At 46.8% G+C, this 22,006-nt stretch overlaps 1 protein-coding gene and 1 long non-coding RNA gene across 3 annotated transcripts in view; one reads left to right on the top strand and one right to left on the bottom strand.

Moving 5' to 3' along the window:
- LOC149871303 (uncharacterized) overlaps positions 1-22,006 on the bottom strand; it is a 98,503-nt gene that overhangs the window by 20,712 nt on the left and 55,785 nt on the right. Inside the window, exons 1-2 of one of the 2 annotated variants that reach the window (XR_016440523.1) lie at positions 9,245-9,359; positions 3,967-4,101 (exon numbers count right to left, since the gene is read on the bottom strand). This is a non-coding gene — a long non-coding RNA (uncharacterized LOC149871303). Of the gene's footprint in view, positions 1-3,966; positions 4,102-9,244; positions 9,360-22,006 lie in introns of those variants that run through there. The other variant, XR_016440522.1, reaches the window with a different exon arrangement.
- The window catches only part of LOC149871304 (acyl-CoA (8-3)-desaturase-like), a 29,839-nt gene continuing 23,070 nt past the window's right edge, over positions 15,238-22,006 (top strand). Inside the window, exons 1-2 of the mRNA XM_090034464.1 lie at positions 15,238-15,261; positions 16,188-16,298. Of these exons, the coding sequence (XP_089890590.1) occupies positions 15,238-15,261; positions 16,188-16,298 (135 nt within the window). The remainder of the gene's footprint in view (positions 15,262-16,187; positions 16,299-22,006) is intronic.

Below are 22,006 nucleotides of genomic sequence, written 5' to 3'. Positions count from 1 at the left end.
GGGCGCGGGGAATGGGCTAGAAATTGGGGCCCGCCCAAGGAGGCGCCAGGTGGGCGAAGAGCCCCGGTGCCCGAGAGTGAGAACAAGGGCACCCGAGGGGCGAGGGACCATACAAGCGTCCCCCAGAACAGCTGCGAGGCTTGGGGCGTGCTGAGGGGGAGGCTTGGAGGCACGCATTGCCCTTAAGGCGGGATGCATATAGATACCCCCAGTCTGGAATAGGGACGAACAACAAGACAGTCCATTAGGGAAACTGGCAGCCTCCACATTATATATTTAACCATCAAAGTCGTGGCGGGCGAGGTTCTGAGGGTGCTACGTCACCCTAACGTGACGGTAGGCGGCGCTAGGGAGCTCACGGCCGCCCCTAGCCACCGCTCCCTCACACTCAAGTTCAGGTGACTCCTCCAGGTATTGTTGGTGGTGGTCAACTTTGGGCGGGGCAGGCGTGCGGGGAACATTAAATGGTGCAGGGGCCCCTCATGGACGGACTGGGCGATCTTGCTTCCAGTGCCCTCTTTGCTTTCAATAATTGCAGGTATCATCTGGTTGAGGTCCCCTTGTTGGTTGGTTGAAGGGTTGGGGAGACCAAGTACGGGGTCTGTCTTGTTCCCACCCTCTCCCTCGGCCTCGGCTATAGCCTTGCCAGGGGGGTGCTTGGAAGTGTTGAGTGAGGGCAGCTGCTAACATATTCACTTCCTTTTGCTTCAGCTTTAATTTTTCTTGCTTCTGGACCTCAGGGTGTCGGTCAAAGATATAGGAAGCCAGATTGACTAGCTGGGGGAGCGTTTTGGTGGTCCAATCAGGGTGGTGCTTAGTGAAATATTTTTTTATATCATCAGTTGCTTGACCAACAAATGCAGAATTTACTATCATTTGGTTGGCAAGGCTGCTGGGGTCGAAATCACCACCGTGTCTATTCATAGTACTCAGGAGCTTTTGACAGTAATCACTCGGGTGTTCATTTTGTCCTTGTTTAATAGTCTGGACTTTGGTCCAGTCTGCTCTTTTTCTGCCCACTCTTTTCAGCCCTTCTAAAAGGGATTGTTGGGCATGTTGCAAGCACAACAGATTATTGCTGCCCTCAGCATTTGGATCCTTGCTGTACCTTGGCATGCATCAATCAATGCATCTCCAGAAAAACTAGGAAAGTGATTCTTCAACTCTACTCAGCATTGGTGAGACTGCAGCTGGAGTATTGCATCTGGTACTGGATGCCACACTTCAACAAGGATGTGGTAAATCTTGAGAGAGTCCAGAAAAGGTCATCCGTATGATCAGAGACTTGCATGGCAAGCCATATGAGGAAAGGCTGGGGGACCTGGGACTCTTCAGCCTGAAAAAGAGAAGGCTGAGAGGGGACTTGGTATCAACTTACTACTACATCAGGGGAGTACATCAAGGGATCAGTGAACAGCTGTTCACCAGGGCACCCTTGGGGAAAGCCAGGAGTAATGGCCACAAACTCCTGGAAGATTGTTTCAGGCTCGACATTACGAAAAACTTCTTCACATTTAGAGCATCCAGACTGGAATAAGCTCCTTCCAGAGGTGGTGCAATTGCCTATCCTGGAATTCTTTAAGAAGAGACTGGACAGTCACCTTGCTGAGGTCACCTGACTCCCAGTTGTCTTTTCTGCCAATTGCAGGGCGGCTGGACCCGATGATCCCCTGAGGTCCCTTCCACCCTCGTAATCTATGAATCTATAAAAACCCCCTGGCTAAGTCCCTGGAATTCCGGCTTTACTGCTGTGTCCGCACCTGCTGTGGTGCTGCCAGAGGTCACGATTCTGGGTGACTCTCCCCATGCTCTGCATCATAGATGCCTCCAGCCCACCATTCCTCCTGAGACTGCAACATCCACACGCTTATAAATAGTTGCATGGGGATGAGGGTGTTTTAATTTTGGGTGGGTGTTGGGGTTTAGGGTGGGGGCTGTTGTTGGGGAGGCAGGGTGGGTGGAATGTATTGTTGAGGAAGAAGGATAGGAAGGAGTGTGTTGTGGTGGAAAGAAGATTGTTGATTTGAAATTGTCCAGAATGCATGTCATCTTGGGGGTACACTGTGGGCCTGGGGTTCATGGGCAGCTGCCCAGGTGCCCTATTGTGGGGGGATAAGGGAGGAAGTGGTAAGAAAAGTGTCTTGCAGACATGGTGCTGTTTCCACCACTGCTTGGGGGAGGGTGGGAAGCATCCATAGTGCACTCACCATAGGCTCCCAGAACAGCATCTCTAGCCAGGGTGAGCCTGCCCCCCCAAAAAAGATCTATGTCAGGCTGAGTCTGTCCTCCCTCATACCTTTGGCATAGAAGCAGAGATCAGAGCAGAGCAGGAGTAGGTCTGGATCTGCTTAATCCTATAAGGAGCAAATCTGTTCTCCAAAGGATGTACACACAGTCCTGACTTCTGAGGACTGTTTTACTGTGCAGTAAATTACTTTACAGTAAGTCTAAATAGCATTAACTGAATATGTAGACTCACCCAGTGCATAACAGAATATCAGCTAGGGACAGACTTCTCCCTCAGCTGCTCAGATGTGGAGTGGCAGGTTCAAAGCAATGTCACTGGAGCAGGAGGTTCAGTGACATCCTGAGGCCAATAGGTTCCATAACAGTGGGGGCTGGCATTTGGAAGAAAAATAAATGTTTTAGCTCACAGTAGACTAATTTACTGAGCAGTAAAGTGTCACTATCTACACATGCAAACTCTTACTGCTGTAGAAGTAATTGGCTTACTTGACTAGAAAAACAGAAGAAGACCAGATGTGCTGATACTGCTTAATTCAAATGTTCTGAGATAAGGAATCCGCATTCCTGCATTCCTTGGGTTATCTTGATATCTTGCCCTATGCATAGATAGTTTGTTCAAGTAAACTTTCTAAGTTTCTGTGTAATTTACTATTGTTTTGTGTCTCCAAGGTGTATTTTTTTATCTCTTTCTCTGTCTTAAGTATAAATATGCTTGTAACTGTGGCGGAATGCCGGGCTTGCAATTCCGGCACCGCTTGGGGAGCCACGGGCTTTGCGGAGCGGGCGAGCACGCGGCTTGTGGGGCGGGATTGGAGGTAGCTTTATAACCGCCCTCGAGGTTCGCCGAGCTGGCGCAAGTAGACGACTTAGAGTAAGTTGTTAGTTTCTTTGTAATAAGTTTATAGGATGTCCGTTGGTTTACGGGGTTCCGGAGCTAGCCTTTGCGTTCCAACATTGGAACCAGTCCAATGCTAGGTGCGGCTGCCGGCTCCTTAAGTCCCAGAGCTGGTCCATGGCAAGCCAGGAAGTGCTGAGAAAAACTTTAAAGCTGAGCTGACCAAAATCCCGGCTATTTGATGTAAATGTCCAGGTATTTAAAAAACCCTGGACTGAGATCAGAAGATCAAAAAAGAGAACATGTCCAGGAAAACCCAGACATATGGTAACCCTAACTGGTCTGTTCTCTGAATGTCTAATGCCTAGCACAGTGGCAGGCTGATCTGCAATTGGGCTTGAGGGTGCTAATTCCCAGCACTGGGAGACAATGCATGGAGCTATGTAAACACATATTGAGTGCCTCTTTAATTTATACACAATTGTGCAGCTGGCTAATGCTAGCTTTCTTCTTTCAAGTGAAATGGATACAGTGGTAAAGCCTGTTAGTGGAGGGGGACAGTTGGAAGCAAGAGAAGTCTTGCCATCCGTGGCATGCTACTGGGAGGCCAGCCATGGCTGGGACTGCCTACACTAGGGTGGGGCCTCACAGGCAGGGCCTTGGGCTCTCCCACTTGCCCTCCTGTGCAAACTCCATGCTACCTCATGCACCGGGCAGGCAAGCACACCTGTTTGCATGGCCTATTTGCGAGGCTCCAGTCACGTGGCTCCTGGGGGGCTGGGTTAAGTAGGGGCCGGGGCATGGCAAGACCCTCCCCAGTTCCTAATCAGCCACCTCCCTGCAGCTGAGCTGGTCTAGTCCCCTCCCACCATGGCCTCACTTACCTCCAGCTGCTGCTGGGGGTCAGCAGGGCACTCCGCGGCAGTTGGGGGTCACTGGAGGACTTCAGGGTGCGATGGGCTTTCACCCGTGTGTCTCACGCCGCTCCTTAAGCCTCTCAATCGAGCCTCTATTACACACTAAATAAAAAAAAAAGTCTCATCTGGTTGTGGGTCCCTTGTACCTGGATCAGAGTGGAGGCTGGTCAGATGAGGGTGGAACAGGTTTGGACCTACAGCCCAACCCTTTGTGGGATCCAGACTGTGGGCAGACCTTGCACCACTTTTCTAGCTTGTGGAACCAGGTGTTTGGGAGTCATTGCTCTATGACAGTTGGTCTCAACCATTTTAGACTCAAGACACCCCTCATTAGGCTGCAAGTACCAGTTGGAAAGTGCCACATGTTAATTGATCGCTCACTTTTTTGATTATTGAAAAACAATAGAGAATTTTTGTTCCGTTGCAGAGATCTCAGACACATCACTACAGGTCAGAATTTTTTTAACACTTGGGATTCCTGTGTAAAATCTCTTGGTTGAGAATCACTGTTCTAGAATATCACAATGGTAGGGAATTAAGACTGGTACACAGCTCTAAGGCATCTATAGACTCAGAAAACGGGAGGTAAATATAGTTGGAGTGCAAAGTGTTCGCTATGACCTTCCTATGTTCCTCTGGATCTCTGCTAGTGCTAGGGAGAACTGGCAGACAAGATGCCATAGAGACAGGGTAGTGGAGAAAAGAGAAAAATGGAAATAGGTTTATGGGGAGTAATACATGGGTCTGAGAAGCATGAACTATGGCAACAAATGTACTCCCACTGAAGATGAGATCAGAGACTAAAATCATGGGCACCATGGTCAGTAGCTAGAATGAAATGAAGACAGGCAATATTGAATCACAGAACAGAGGACAGATTAATTGTAAAGACAGGTCAGAAGATTAGATACCTGGGTGTTTGTGAGGTCTGAGTTTATGACCTTTATTTATTGACTGTTGTTTCTGAGTTTGGACATTGGCTTTCATGGTAATCACATTAAGTTAGTTGAAACCAAGAAAGACTGCATCAGGGCAAGTTCTAGACCGGGGTGCTCAATCGCAAGTCCATGGGCCAGATCCACACTGGGGCATTGTCATCTGGCTTGCAGGGCTGGCTGGCAGGGTCCAGAAACGTGGCAAAGGGGGAGCCATGCTACCACTCCCCCTACTGCCAAAACTCTGTACTTATGGGAAACCTCTAGCACTAACCAATGAATCCAGAGTGATGTGACCTCCCCACAATTAATCACCTGGGAAGAAATTAATCTCTGCATGGGCAACGGGCACCCACATCAAGAGCAAAAACTGGCGATCAGCAGGAAAGTCTATGACATCAGTCAGTTTTCCTGCCAGCAACCCGGGGGCACCTGTGTCCCAAGCCACTATGCAGGGGCAGGGTGCCATGGTGAGAGCCAGAGGATCATGGTGGAGGACACCAGCTATGAGCCAATAGAGATGGACAAGGGTATTCCTGAGCCTGGAATGCTTTAGAGTTGGGGCACAAGTCATGGTTAATCAGTGGGTCAGGGAAGTCTGGCAGGGGTTTTATCAAGCACAAGGCAGGATATCACCATGAGGCATAAGACTGGCATCAGGTTACCAGTCACTGTGAGGGCAGAACCAAGAAAGAAGGCTTTTCTCTTCAAGACAGTGAAATGTAGAAAAAATCATTTCTGCCTATCTTAATAGAGACTGAGGGAAAAGATAATTTAATTCACCATATATAAAAAGTTAAGAAAAATACTGTATTGTTCTGATTATAAGTTGACCTGGCATTTAAGTCAACTCATATTTTCAGGTTTCATTTTAGGGGGAACAAGTTTTGTTTCCCTCCCCACAGCCCCTAATATAAATCAATAATTTGGAATTTCTATTCTCCTAACAAAATATAAGAATAGAAACAAGGAACCAGGGACAAAATCCAAAGGTTCAAATTCACTCAAAACAACAAATTTAAAAACCAAGCTCAATTCTGGCTCTGCATCTTTATTGCATAAACAAAAATACTGCAAGTACTAAGGTCAAGACAGTAGGGCCAGGTCCCTATGAGTAGGGCCATGACTTTGCAGCAGCACAAATAGTAGTGGCACAAATTTGTGCCACTACTTTGTGGTGCAGTGCACATACCTGTTCATGCACTTGGCAGCATGACACTTAGTCCCACTGCTCCATGTACTGCAGGGGGGCTGCTCGGAGCACAGGGTGCCTCAGAAGGGGCTAGACATCAGGCAGCCCCCACACTGAGGCACCCTGTACCCCAGCCATCCAGGAAGCAGCACATGGAAACAGGGAAGTAGGCAGCCCAGGGCTGGAGCTGCTCCATGGCGTCTCAGAAGGTGACCTGGATCATGCGGAAGGCCTCCAGCCACTGCTCATCATCCCAGGTGTGCTGAACCATGTGCTGCCAGCATTCATGGCCCCAGTGGGCCCAGAGGTGGTAGTGCTGCTGGTTTCTAGCTGCTGCAACTGGAGACTGGAGCTCCCCCTGATGGCAGTAGGGGCCCACTGCAGGGCTTCAGGAAGTTTGGCACTAAAAGCAGCAAATCTGCTCCCTAGTACCCCGCATATTTAAATTAGGGCTGTGCGAAATTTTGCTACCAGTTTTGTTTCAATGCTGTGTCAAATTGTTTTGCGGTTGAAACAGCAAAATCAAAATGAAACAGATATGGTCAAAACAACCTCAAAACAAAATGATGCGAGTCAAAACATTTTGCCGTTTTGACCCTTTCGACATTTCGCCCATAGGCTATAATGGGGAAAGGTGAAACGGCCTATAACTGTCATTTCTGGCCTGATTTGGATGAAACTTGCAGGACTGATAGCCCCTTCTGAGGGGCATGACGCCTGCCAAGTTTCAAGGAGATAGGTACAGGGGGTTTGGGGAAACTGCACCCCAAAGTCTTGAAAGCAAAATTCATGTCATGTGTATGTGTTAGGCCACAGGTGAGTCAAAACTTCAGGAATGGTAGCTCTTGCTGAGGCCACAAAGCCTGCCAAGTTTCAAGGAAATAGGTGCAGGGGTTTGGGGGAAACTGTACCTCAAGCTGCGGACAAGCAAAACTCATGACATGGATGACACTGTGTGTGTGTGTGTGTGTGTGTGTGTTAAGGCACAGCAGGGTGAAAGCTGCAGTCCTGCTTGCTTCTGCTGCAGCCATGAAGCTTACCAGCTGTCAAGATAGGTGCAGGGGGGTTCTGGGGCCCTGCACCCCTAGCTGCTGACAGGCAAAACTTGTGACATGGAACTGACTGTGTCCAACTTGGGGCAGAGGGAGGTGAAAACTGTGGGCCTGCTAGCCCCTGGTGTGGCTACGATGTTGGCTACAAAGAACCAACTCACAGGATCATCATAAAATTCTAGTTTATTAGACAGATGCAAAAGTCAGATCATAAACCTTAGTCCCTGAGTGAATCATGATTGATTGCGTAACACGGTAGCTAGTTATAATAACAAGTTAATGAGCAAGTATTAACACCTACGGAAACCACAGACTAATGAGAGGAAAGAATCAATACAGAGCCTTCCAACTTCACTGTTAAAAGTACAGAAGCCCTGGTTTGAACTAATGAGTGCTGGAGACTGAAGCTTGGGACTGGATACCCCCCATCAACCTCTCTCAGAGCCCAATTCATCATGGCAGTGAATTCATCAAAATTCATCATCGGACTCCTGAGACTGTACATACTTCCGGATGTGACCCCTGGGGCTGACAGCTGCCATCCAGCAGCCATCAAAGGGGACGTCCCACGAGGTCAATGAACAAAAATTGAAAGCAAAATTCAATTTGACCTGAGGCTTTGTAGCCTCAGGATTGGCTAGCATGCCTGCAGTTTTGACCTAGCTGTGGCTTAACACATACACGTGACATGAGTTTTACTGTCACGATTTTGGGGTGCAGTTTCTCTGAACCCCCTGTACCTATATCCTTGAAACATGGGAGGCTTCATGCCCTCAGAAGTGACTACCATTCTTGCATGTTTCATCAAAATAAGGCCAGCAATGACAAAGTTATAGGCTGTTTCATTACCTTCCCCCTTATATCCTATGGGCAAAATGTCGGAACAGGGTCAAAACGGTAAAACGTTTCAGTGGAAAGGAATGGACCAGCTGTTTTGAGTCAAAACAAAATTAAAAATGGAACACTATTCTGTCAAAATACTGGTCAAAATGGAACAGTGCCATTTCACACAGCTCTAATTTAAATGCCTGCCCAGAAGTGCTTAATCCACAGAAGTTTACACCTAAATGAACTGAGTCTGGATCAAACGCATGTGTAGACACGCCATTAGTGGCCATGAACTGTGAAGCTGCAGCTGTCACTGTAGTGACCTGCTCCCCTGGTATAGTGCATCACTACAGCGATGTAGTGGTGAAAAAGAAACATGTACAGCAGGGACAGCACAGTATGAGCTGTTACCGCACTGTCATTTAGGACTTCCGAAAGGAAGTCCTAAATGACAGTAAAGTAACAACGGCATGTAGACGTGCCCACTGAGTAGTTTTTGTGAGAGACTGAAACTGAGAAATGAAGAAAGAACAAGAAAAATAAGAAAAGAAGGGTGGAAGGAAAGCAGCTAGAATTGATCACTGAAAATGTGGTTACATATACAAGTGGAAGTTGTACACATGCATATGGAAGTTTAGGTTACCTCCGCATTTCCTTTCATTACCATTTTTACATAAGTTGAAACAGACACCTGTTGCACTAGGTTGAAAATGCCCAGTTGTGGCCAGATCGGTGGGCTGGACACCATTGAGGAAGCAGTTTATGATTAATATGCAATATTTATTTGGCTTTAACCTATAAAATATTGACAACTCAAGCAAATGATTTCCTATATAATACTAATCTATGACAACACACAATAATCAAACAATCAAAGCTGAGGAGTGATGTGCGTTGGGTCACAAGGTTCAGGTCAAGGCCCCTTGCTTTCAAAACCACGAGTGGTTTTGGTGCGGCTGGCCAGGACCCTAGTCTCAGACCTGGTCAACGGCTCATATTTCTTAAAAGGTCATTTAACAATCAAAACATAATCAATCAAAACAATTACAAACAGCTAAATGGGAAATTACATCCATTGAGTCATGGGGTTCAGGTCAAGGCCCCTTGCTTTCAAGATCGCAGACGACCTTGCAGCTAGCCAAGACCCTAGACCCAGACTTGGTCAACAGCTCATGTCTTTTACAGGAAAGACAGACAAATACAAACATAAATAGCTACAGTCTTACGTGCATGCTTACCACTACAGCAAACAAAAGGAGTGGTTTCATGGCTGGGAACGTTAGTCTCTTCACGGAGGCCTCAAGAACAACCCAAGGCAGTGCTCGGGGTGGGGGGCGACCCTGCGGGTGATCAGTCTGCGGGCCCTTTGATGCTTGAAGTTATGGTTCGAACTTCCCCCATCAGGGCCTCGTGGCTTTACCCTTTTATACCCTTACTCTTTTTCACTTACTTTTACTGGCCAATTGTGTTACCTCCCTGCCAGCATTCTGTTCACTTGTCAGTAGCCCCTTCCTCACTGCAGTCCCCTCATTGTTTTCTGCTTAGCCAGTTATGTTGCAATTTCCTTCCTGCTTCGCTGGCAGTTCGATGCGGTTGACTTCCCTGCCTCATGAGCGTGACAGGGGTCACCCGTCCAGAGGCTCGTGTTATGACCTAGCATTCGGCTATTTCACTGCGGCTTGGCCATTCATCTGGGAGATGCCTGTGACAACACCAATTTAGGTAGAGTGGCAGACTTTTTGGAGCCTAGGACTGGGAACCAGAATTACCTCTAAAAATACATCAAATAAATTTCAGCAAAGATATTACAAAGTCCTGCACTTTGGATGGAATAATAGCATGCACAAATACATAGTGGGGAATGACTACTTAGGCTAAAGTACTGCAAAGAAGGACCTGGAGGTTGCAGCAGATCATAAGCTGAATATGAGCCAGAAGTGTGCTCTTGTCACCAACGGCATATTAGGTTATATAAACAGAAGTGTCACTTAAATATCAGAGGAAGTGATTCTTCCATGCTATTCAATATTGGGGATGCCTCTCCTGGAGTACTGTGTCCAGTTTTGGGCCCCACACTTCAATATGATGTGGACAGCTTGCAAAATGTACAGCAGAGAGAAAAAAATATTAGAAACCTGAGAAAGGTGATTGATAATTGATAAGGAAAGGCTGAAGGAAGATTGAGCGGGGGATTGGATAACAGTCTTCAAATATTTGAAGGGCAATTATAAAGAGGATGGAGGCAGACTTCTCTGTGTCTGTAGGGGACAGAACTAGGAGCAATGGCTTCAGTTCACAAAAGAGGGGATTAGGAGGAACTTTTTATTAGATGGATGATTAAACATTGGAACAGTCTTCCTAGGGCTGTTGTGGAATCTCCATACCTGGAAATGTTCAAGAGCAGGTTAGACAGACACTTGACCGGAATGGTTTAGGGATGATCCTGTCTTGAGCAGAGGGCTGGAAGACTTCTTGTGTTCCCTTCCAGCTATATTTTCTTATGACCCTGAGGTACTTGCCTGGCCATTGAATGGAATATATTGGTTTATTGCCTTCACTGTAGGTTTCTACCAGATCATACCTCTTTTCTATACACTACACAAGTCCTATATTCAAGCCATCACTTACATCACTTTCCTTCCCCCCATGACAAATGAAGACTACAGTCATAGATTCATAGATTCATGTATTGTGAGACTGGAAGGGACCACAGAAGATCATCAGGTCCAGTCGCCTTCAACTGGGCAGGAGAGACAACTGGGGTCAGGTAACTCCAGCAGGGTGACCATCTAGTCTCCTCTTGAAGATTTCTAGGGTAGGCGATTGCACCACCTCTGGAGGGGGCCTGTTCTACAGTCTGGACACCCTGGCTGTGAAGAAGTTTTTCCTAATGTTGAGTCTGAAATGGTCTTCCAGGAATTTATGTCCATTACTCCTGGTTATCCTCAAGGGCACCCTGGTGAGCAGTTGTTCGCCAAGCCATTGATGTATGCTCCTGATGTAGCGATAAGCCACTATCAAGACACCTCTCAGCCTTCTCTTTTTCAGGTTGAAGAGTCCCAGGTCCCTCAGCCTTTCCTCGTATGTCTTGCCTTGCAAGACTCTGATCATACAGGTTACCCTTCTCTGGATTCTCTTGAGCTTTATCACATCCTTGTTGAAGTATGGCTCCCAGTACTGGACACAGTACTCCAGCTGCAATCTCACCAGTGCTGAGTAGAGTGAACAAATCACTTCCCTAGTTTTGCTGGAGATGCATCAATTGATGCATGCCAGGGTATTATTTGCCCTGTGGGCTATAGCGTCACACTGACAGCTCATATGCATACTGTGATCTATTATTACCCCCAGGTCCCTTTCATTCATGGTGCTGGCCAGTTTGGCATTGCCAAGCCTGTAGGTATGTAAAAGAGGGGGGGCAGGGAGGGAGTTGTTCCCAGATGAAGCACTTTACATTTCTTGATGTTGAATTTCATTTGATTCCAATCCACTCAACTTGGTAGCCTGTCTAGGTCCTCATGTATCTGCAGCCTATCTTCAAGCATGACCATTATCATATGTTGCAGATCTTCCCTAAAAAACACTGTAGGCCTGATTCTGTTCCAGTTATCAGATGTCTTCATACTTATTCTTTTGCTCCTCTCCAGACAGTAAAAACCAATTAAAGCAAAATATGAGTGGTTCCTCCTCCTACCTGCTGCTTTTTGTGATTCAGTCTTAAGGGACAGATTAAGGTGCTTTACAATGAAGACAAATTAATGGATTTATAGTGACATGAGCAGAGTGAAAGTGAATCTCTTTGGGACCCAGTACAGGAAGATATGGGTGAATGACTCTTGGGTTTGGTTCATGGCTGCACGATCCTGTACTCCCCATCTTTAGTCACCTGTGATGCCTTGTTGTTCAAAATAAATCAGAGAGGTTGTCCAAAAAAAAAAAAAAAAAGAGGAGGTAAGTGGGGGACAGGTGTGGCAGGATGCCATCTCTGTTTCTCCCCAAACTCTGCTTTCAGGCAGATGCCTAATCTGACAATTTGGTTACCATAGTCACTGCAGAGGGCAGTCACTTCTGGCCCCATCAGCTGCAGGTAACCCAGAGTTGTAACCTGAGCTGGATACAATCCTGAGGGAGGGGGAAACCTGCTCCCTCTGCCTACATGACTGGCCTCACACACCTGGATGGGGGCTTAAACTCCCTATTGTTCTAAGCAATGGGAGGGGGCTAGAGACCCTGCCAGTCTACCTGGCAACCAATGATGCATTTCAAATTGGTTGGCTGGCAGCCAACAATTGCTGGCCTTCATTGGATTGGGTAAATGAGGTCATAAGGTCTATATAAGTTAAGAACTGCCCAGGAGGCAGGGAAGCAGCCATGATGAGAACTCTCGAAGAAGCTGGGCCATCCAAAACCCTCTGTCTCTCTCTGGAAATTCATGGTCAATGAACTGCTTGCCTCCAGAGGGAATCTCCACCTGCCTCTAGATGATATGTGTGAGTAAGCTACTTGAGAACTAACTAGATATATAGCTTGCTGTAACTCAGATGTGTGATCAAATGCTATCATGCCAGTTTGCTCTAAGGTATTTCTCTGATATTGCTGTATCCTGTACCCTATTCCAAACCTACACCTTGTAACCAATAAAGTTCTCCTCTGTACCTAGCATGGGAGAGTTATTGGGAGAGGTTATGTCTTGGGGTCCCATTGGATCAGCTGACTAAGGCTGACCATTTGTGCTTCAGACTGGTGCTTCCATCTCTGTAAATCTTGCTTTACTTATATTTCTATTACCAGTTAGCTGTGTCTGATCCTCTTCTCTATTTCAATCTCTCTGCCCATGAGAACTCTCCTTTCCCCTGGCCATTTTGCTGTCTCTCACCAACAATTCGATTTTATTCTTAAAGGAACCTTGCTCTGTGGCTCTGCCCATTGGTCTCTTCCTTGTAACAGGAGTACAACACCCTGTTACAAGGCCAGGTCCACTTAGAATCTGAACCTTGTTTCTGAGGTTCCTGAGAATTAAAGAAGATAACCGGGCAGAGGCAGCTTAAAAATACTAACGAAGGAAAAAGGAAAAGGAAAACCCAAGAACAAACTGTTCAATGCTTTGGAATTTTTCTTTGTTTTGTTTTGTTATATTCCCCCTCTGCATCATTTTGATTTTCAAAAATGATTTAGTCACTTAGGGCCAGACCCAAGGAATGGATTTAAGTGCCTAGATTTCATTTAAGGAGAATATGAGTGTTTAAGTCATGTTGGCAACTCAGCTCCCCTCACTGACTGCTTAGTCACATCCACAGCAGTGGACACATCTACATGTCACCCTATTGTGACATAGCGATGTGTCATGTTGCTGTATCAAGCACTATGGTGATGTAGTGATCACGTAGGTCTACAAGTGATCACCAGCTACATCGCTATAATGATGCGATGCCTTGCTACAGCATGCTGCAATGGCAATGTAGCCAGTGAATCTAATCATGCACCGCCTATACGCCACAGTACATGTGGCTGTGTTTTAGTACTGTCTCCAAGAAAGTACTAAAACATGGCGCCATGTGGAGACATGTAGACACATCCAGTTAGTTCCTAAGTTTTTGAGTAGAAAGTGACTTGGGGACCTAAAGATCAGCTATTGAGCATACCCAGAGCTGCCACTATCTTGATTTTCTCATCTCTCATTTGTCTAAGGGCCTTGTTATACATTAAATTTAGGTGGCTTCTGGAGCTCAGTGTCCCCTCCCCCACCTTCCAGTTCAGTGTGGACAAACTTTATATCCCCTGAACTCTACTGCCCAGGGAGTGGTTGTGGCCATGCACCATAAAATAGTACTTTCAGGAACACCACTATCTTATGGCAGTGTAATTAACTGTGATTAAATGCATGCATAGATGCTGACTGCAGACATAAGTTGCAACTCACCAGCCCAGCCACCAGGGAGCAAAATGCCTGCCTAGCACCTAGCCATGTGGCTCTGTACTTTCAGCACCCTCATGTCCTAGCCAGTCCCTCCACTGCCCAATTTTACCACCTGAAGCCGAGGGCAGATTAGGGCAGAAGTAACCTTGGTGTAAACTGTTCCACCCCAGCTCAAATTGCTGCTGTACCAGATGCATGTGTAGACACCGCATCTGGAAGTAGTTTACTCAGGCTCAAACTGCTCCAGAGCTTATTGTATCATATTAATTGCAGATGTAGATGCACCCACATTGATCAACATTTGAGCAGTTCAATGTGCAAAGTGTAACAAGACCATTATTTTATTTTATATTCACATACTGGGGCTGAAATGCTATTTTTCCTCTAAAGAACATTAAACTGTTCATTCTGGTCTCAAGCTTGTCTTTCTCCTTCAGGAAAGCAAATCAGGTTGCACATCTTTGGCAGGTAGGTCTCCCATTCCCTCATATTGCAGTTTGTTGGGTGCCTGGACTCTTTCTACTGTCAGCGTAAGCAAATTTAAACCACTAAACAGTAGTTCTCTGAGAATATTTCTTGAATTAGTCTTGATTTCTGTTTTAATCTGGGTGGGTGGAGATATGGCCAGATACCAGTGAATTAAAGGTGTTTTCCTCTCTGTCTCCTCCTACTTTCTCTTCTCTTTGCTTAATAATTTGAGAGAGAGCAAACTGCACAGCAAAGGCATATCTAACTATTTTTGTGCTCTGAGAAGAACAGGGGCATAGGGAAGAGGGTTGTGCCAAGCTCAGGAGAATGGAGATTGGAGTTAAGAAGAGTCTTACCTGCCACAGGGGCTGGAAGCTTCCCCCTTGCGGAGCAGAGACAGAGTCCCCTTGTCAACCTTACTCTCCCTTCACTGTGGGAGATGCTGCTGCTGCAAAGCTACCAGTTAAATCTCTCACAGCTACTGCTGACTTGTTTGTGAAATGTGAGTGTAAAACCCTTAATTCCATGGCAGCTGTGAGAGGGTTAATGCCATAGCTGCTGGCCACACAGCAGGGAGATTGGGGCCATGTCTATATGAGACACTGACAATAGTAATAGCTCATTACTATTGCACAGTAGCATCACATGGCACAAAGCATGATGCGATGCTACTGCACAGTAGTAATGAGTTACTGCACAGCCAGCATCACCTAAAAGCTGTTCAGTAATGCTACTACACAGTAACTTATACAATTACTAAATGACTGTGTAGTAACCACTGTGCAGTCAGCATCTTGTGTAGATGTGGCCAGTGAATAGAAGAGAGAACTCCTGCCTCTGGTTTGTATGGCCACAGCTAACAGCCCCTGGGTGAGCCTGAACCAAACACACCAGCATCTGCCACTCCTCTAGCACCCCACTGCCTCCATTCTGGCATCCTCCCATAGTCAGTACCCAGGGCTTATTCTCTGGTCATCCACCCCTTGTTGCATGACTACTGCATAAAGATTGCATGCTGTGTTGCAGCTTCTACCATGGCATTTCTTTATGTTCTTCCTTCCTCTTTTCCTTTTCTCTCCCTTTTTTTCCAATGGAATGTCCTTCAGAGAGAACAAATGTGATATTATTCTAATTCTACATATTGTGGAAGAAATCAAACTTCATGTTGTGGTTGAATCAGAACTGACAGAGCCAGCTTTTCTTTATTTAGGGCTATACTATGATCACAGGCAGGATTTCATACAGCAAGGGGAATCACTCACTTGTCTGTTTCAAAGGAGTCCTCCTCTTCTGTAAGTTTTTTTAAGCATTTTTATAATTAAGATAGATAAAGAGAGAAAAAAAATATGACCTTGGAGAAACTAAAACAAGTTTACTTAATTGGACACCTGTGCACAGGGTAATAAGGCATGCAGGATTTCTTATCTCAAAACATGTAACTGAAACAAGCAGTATCAGCACTTCTGTTCTCTGTCTGTTTTTCTACTCAAGTAGGCCAGAAGCCCGACTAAATTTACTCCTACACTATAGAATATGAGATATGCACAAAAGTGGAAATGGACATTCCTGAGATTAATATGGTTTATTCATATACTTACTGAAGTCAGGAGGAATCCTGATAAAGACAGAACTTATCAACTGTGTATTAGAAATAACATTTATTATCTTTCAATTAGAAAAAAAATGTGCCAACACAAAGCAACCATGATTTCCTCCCAAAATAAGTTGTGAAAGCTGTAGGTGTCTTGTACTTATCTCTGCCCATTTTCTCACCTGTATCCCTCAAACCTCTGCAGGATGCATTTGTAGCCTTCCACCCTGACAAGGCACTGGCAAGAAAGTACTTGAGGTCACTGCTGATCGGGGAGCTGGCGCCAGATCAACCTAGCCTTGAGCCCCACAAAAATGTGAGTGTCCTGTGGCGTGGAAGAAGGTTGGGATTGCAAGAGGGGAGGACCAGGGACTAAATACAGTTTTTCTGGGTTTTAGTTCACTTCCTGGCTTCCAGGATTCTCAACTGGAGCACAAAGAACTTGGCTTGTTGATTCTAGGGTGTCTGCTGTGGGAGAGGAGCCCTTTGGATTAGTACTTTTCCCTGTCTTGCAACAAACTTGACAGTGTGACTGTTACCCCCCTAGGTAGCTGAAACCATTAGCCATATCAACTGGCCAGTAGGCCTGTGTGAAGCAGCAAGTATTTGCTTCAGATTCAGCTGATTCAGAGGGACAGTGACTTGATTCAGTGACTCATTTACAACACCCTTTTTCTGTTAGAATTTTGATACAAAATCCTGCCTTATTCTTTCCTAGACTGACTATTCACAACTCGTCCCCCGTTTCCTCATGTGTCATGTTTTTTGTACCTCTAAACAGTTTTGTTGCTTCCTTCCTTTCCTATCTGTCTCAAACTTTCCTAACCCTGATGCCTAAAACTGGGCCAGTACTTCAAGTAGGGCCTCTACCAGTGCTCTGTAGAATTGAAGGATTCCTTCCTCTGGTTAATTCAAACCATTATCTCAATCTAATAGAGGCATTTCAAATCCTAATGCTATCCTGTAAAGTGTTTGCTGACATACCCAGGTTGGTGTCAACTGCAAATTTAACAAATGGATGCTTAATTCCATCCTCCCAGTCTTGGCCTCAGCCTGCCTGTGTCTTGCACCCCTGCCCCTGGCAAGGCTCAAAACATGCATGCCCCTCAGGAACCTTTGTTTGGCCTCCTTAACACCCCTACAGCCACTCCCTGGCCCTCCGGTATAAACTAAAATATAAATGCAAGCAACCACTTCAAACAAAAAGACTCAAAGCCCTTGTTGGGGCCACCATGCAGCTGCCAGAGTCCTCTCCTCACTTATTGGCTCGCCTAATCCATGAGAGTATTTGACCAAGCCTGCAGCTTCTGCATCTGGCTGGCCTGAGCTAACAGAAGTTCTTCTCCTCACAGGCAGCATCTACACATGCAATTAATGCAGTTGAATAAACTCCCTTTTCTGCATCCTCTGTCGCACGGTTGCCTCCCCCATTCAGTAAGGAACCCACACTTTTCCCTGATCCTCCTCTTGCTACCGACATACTTGTAGAAACTCTTCTCATTACCCGTCACATCCCTTACTAGCTGCAACTTTAACTGTGCTTTGGCCTTCCTGACTTCATCCCTGCATGCTCAAGAAATGCTCTTATATTCTTCCCTAGTTACTTGTCCAAGGTTCCACTTCCTATAAACTTCTTTTCTGTCATTTAGCCTGCTGAACAGTTCCCGACTAAGCCAAGCTGGTCTTCTGACATACTTGCTAGTCTTTCTGTGCATAGGGATCATTTGTTCCTGCACTCTCAGTAAGGCTTCTTTGAAATACAGCCAGTTCTCCTGGACTCCTCTTCCCCTCAGTCCCGCTTCCCAGGGGATCCTGCCCATGAGTTCCCTGAGTGAGTTGAAATCAGCTTTTCTGAAGTCTAGCGTTCTTACTCGGCTGCTCCCCAACCTTCCTTCTCTCAGGATCCTGAATTCAGTCCTCTTGTGATCACTGCTGCCCAAGTTGCCATCCACTTACTAAATTCCCTACCAATTCTTCCCTGTTTGTGAGCAGCATTTTAAGAGGAGCATGGCCTCTGGTTGGCCACTCTAGCACTTGCACCAGAAAGTTGTCCCCAGTACTCTCCAAAAACATCCTAGATTGCCTGTACACTGCTGTATTTCCCTCCCAGCAGATGTCAGGGTGATTGAAGTCCCCCCATGAGAACCAGGACCTGTTCTACTGCCTCTTTAAAGAAAGCCTCATCCAACACCTCATCCTGATCTGGCAGTCTATACCAGACCCCCACCATGACATCACCCTTGTTGCTTTCCCCTCTTAAAGGGTCATCTATGTCACAAGTTTTGCCTGTCATCAGCTTGAGGTGCAGTTTCCTCCAAACCCCTGCACCAATCTTCTTGAAACCTGGCAGGCTTTCTGGCCTCACCAGGGGCTACCAGCCCTGCAGTCGCATCCCCCGTCCCCGCCCATATTGTAACACATAGACATGACATGAGTTTTGCTTTCAAGAATTTGGGGTGCAGTTCCCCCAAATCCCTGCACCCATCGCCTTGAAACTTGTCAGACTTTCTGGCCTCACCAAGGGCTACCTCCCCTGCAGTTTTCACCCCCCTATAGTATAACACATACACATGATATGAGTTTTATTTCAAGAATTTGGTGTGCAGTTCCTCCTGAACCCCTGTACTGATCTTCTTGAAACTTGGCAGGCTTCATGCTCTCAGCAGAGGCTACCATCTCCGCAAGCTTCATCCAAATCAGACAAAAAAACCCAAAGTTATAGATATTTCATAGATTCCCCATTATACCCTATGGCTGGATCCCCGAGGCATCTCCAAAGCTTTGGAGCCACTTCAGCCAGATCAAAGCGGAAACCTGGTCCAGAGCTCCAGATCGGATCCCTGGCATCTGAAGCGGCCGGATCCAAAGCTAGATCAAATAGCTGCCTACTCACACAGGCCTACTGGTTGTTCCTGGTCACCTTGTTCTCCTCTAAGTGCTTCACAGTCAACTCTTTGAGGACCTGTGCTATGATCTCTCCAGGTACGCAGGTCAGGCTAACTAGTCTGTAGTTTCCTGCATCCTCCTTCTTCCATTTCTTAAAGATAGACACTATTTTTGCTGTTTTCCAATTGTGTAGGACTTCATCTGACCCTGTAGGCACTGAATTTATAGCCCAGTCTTTATACCCTGCTCTGGGCAAGCGCAACCTTCAGACCTACCAAAACTCCTCTGGTTTATAATAGGGGAGTTTTATTGATACACAGTGATAGGAAATAAGAGTAATGCAGGCAAAAAGAGCAAGATTATTACAAAATACATTACCCAAATTCCCCAGCACCCAGAATATATACAAGAAGAGCAGTGCATCTGGCCAATACATAAACACCAGAAACAGGTTTCATAGTTTCATAGTTTGTAGGGTCAGAAGGGACCTGAGGAGATCATCTAGTCCGACCCCCTGCCATGGCAGGAAAGAATGCTGGGGTCAAATGACCCCAGCAAGATGTTCTTCTAACCTCCTCTTAAACACCCCCAGGGTAGGAGCCTGCACCACTTCTCTTGGAAGCTGGTTCCAGACCCTAGCCGCCCTAACTGTGAAGTAGCGCCTCCTGATATCTAACCTAAACCTACCCTCTGCCAGCTTGTGACCGTTATTCCTGGTCACTCCTGGCGGTGCTCGGGGGAACAGTGACTCCCCCAATGCCTGCTGGTCCCCCCTGACTAGTTTATAACAGGCCACTAGATCCCCCCTCAGCCTTCTCTTTTGGAGGCTGAACAGGTTCAGGTCCCGCAGCCTGTCCTCATAGGGCCTGCCCTGCTGTCCCCTGATCATATGAGTGGCCTCCTCTGGACCCTCTCCATGCTGTCGACATCCCTCTTGAAGTGTGGTGCCCAGAACTGGACGCAGTACTCCAGCTGCGGCCTGACCAGTGCCGCACAGAGGGGGAGGATCACCTCCTTGGATCTGCTTGATATGCATCTGTGGATGCATGCCAAGGTGCGGTTGGCCTTCCTGACTGCCTCTCCACACTGCCGGCCCACGTTCATCTTGGAGTCAATGATGACCCCCAGATCCCTTTCTGCCTCCGTGCTGATAAGAGGGGAGTTCCCCAACCTGTAGGTATGGTGCCAGTTGTTCCTCCCCAGGTGCATCACCTTGCACTTGTCTGTGTTGAAACCCATCCTATTCTCATCCGCCCACCCTTGTAACCTGTCTAGGTCTGATTGTAACCTGTTGCATCCTTCCAATGTACCCACGTCCCCCCACATCTTAGTGTCATCAGCAAATTTGAACAGGGTGCTTTTTACCCCCTCATCCAAATCGCTGATGAAGATGTTGAACAGCGCGGGCCCGAGGACCGAGCCCTGCGGGACCCCACTGCCCGCGTCCTTCCAGGTTGAGAAGGACCCATCCACTACCACCCTCTGGGTGCGGCCCACCAGCCAGTCGGCGACCCATTTCACTGTGTGGGTGTCTACACCACAGCCCCCCAGTTTCTTAATGAGAACAGGGTGAGAGACAGTGTCAAAAGTCTTCCGGAAGTCCAGGAAGATTACATCCACTGCTACCCCTGCGTCTAACAATCTGGTGATCTGATCATAAAAGGCCACCAGGTTGGTCTGACAGGACCTGCCACTGATGAACCCATGTTGGTTGCCCCTAAGCATGCAGTCTCCTGCTGGCCCCTCCTGGATGTGTGCCAGCATAATTTTCTTGAACAGCTTGCCTAGGATCGAGGTGAGACTAACCAGCCTATAGTTTCCCAGGTCCTCCTTCCTGCCTTTTTTGGTTCTTTGCTTGCTTGTCCAACATCAGCAACCTTGTAGGTTGGGGGCCGATGCCAACTTGTTGTTTTGAAAACTCTATTAATCGAGTCTGCTGGAGCATGTAAATTGATGCACCTGGCATGGAATTGGGTACAAGTGTATAAGCAGTGCAGTGCATGTCAACACTGAGAAAATGGCAGGTGGTGCACTTTGAACTAAAACAATATTCACCGTGCTTTAGTTCAAAGTGTACCACTGCCATTTCCTCACCACTGACCTGAGCAGCACCAGTCATACACCAGATGCAGCACCAGGCACTTTTAAGTGGCATGGCTTACTAATTAAAAGTCTTCAGTGCTGTGTTGGGAGCATGTGTGAAGATGTCCCTCGAGCCAGCCCTTTCTCTATTATGAAAATGAAGTTTGGATGTTTTTAATTTCCCAGGATGTGTATGTCCACTGGCCTCAGACACCCTGTCTTGCCTTCGAGGCTGTAAAACTGCGTGACAAACAGGCTTTTAGAAATCAATTAACCCTTCCCATTCCCCTAGATCATTGTTCTAGTTTACCTACAATCTAATTTCTAGCCATCAAACTAGACACTGAGGTGCTGATACAAGTGATGTTTTGTCACAATTGGCTCCCTGAAGTGTGCTCTACAGCTGTGCTTTTACAGGAGTGCATGGCTGCAGAACCCTTTAAAAGTGCCTGATTGCATGACAAGCTGAACCCTCATTACATGAGGCTTTTATCACATCCACTGCTCTCCCTGAATCCAAAGAACCTGTTACCTTATTGTAATAAGAAATCAGGTTGGTGAGGCATGACCTGCTCTTGGTGAATGTATGCTGGTTGTTCCTGGTCACCTTGCTCTGCTCTAGGTGCTTCATGGTAGAATCTTTGAGGACCTGTTCCATGATATTTCCAGGTATGCAGGTCAGGCTGACTGGTCTGTAGTTTCCTGGATCCTCCTTCTTCCCTTTCTTAAAGACGGGCACTATTTTTGCTGTTTGCCGATCATGTGGGACCTCACCTGATCTCCACTCTTTCTCAAAGAGAATAGGCAATTCCTTCAGTAAGCTAGGGTGCATCCCATCAGGCCCTGCTGACTAAGGAGCATCTAGCTTCTCTAAATAATCCCAAACCTGTTTTTCCATTACTAACCAAAGGCCAAATTTGGCCTGTGGAGCCATTGCACCTGGTTAGGAAATGGCGGGGAGTGGCGGGGTCACAGGGAAGCATTGGCAATTACTACTACTACCCCTCTTCTCCTGTTGACCCCAATCTCCCTCCCACATTGCTGGGTTGGGATCAG

Source organism: Crocodylus siamensis, chromosome 2, assembly GCF_052110815.1.
Source record: "Crocodylus siamensis isolate JL-2025a chromosome 2, ASM5211081v1, whole genome shotgun sequence".
Classification (NCBI taxonomy): domain Eukaryota; kingdom Metazoa; phylum Chordata; order Crocodylia; family Crocodylidae; genus Crocodylus; species Crocodylus siamensis.
The sequence above is the reverse complement of the archived record's forward strand: the minus strand, read 5'-3'. Positions and strand labels throughout refer to the sequence as shown.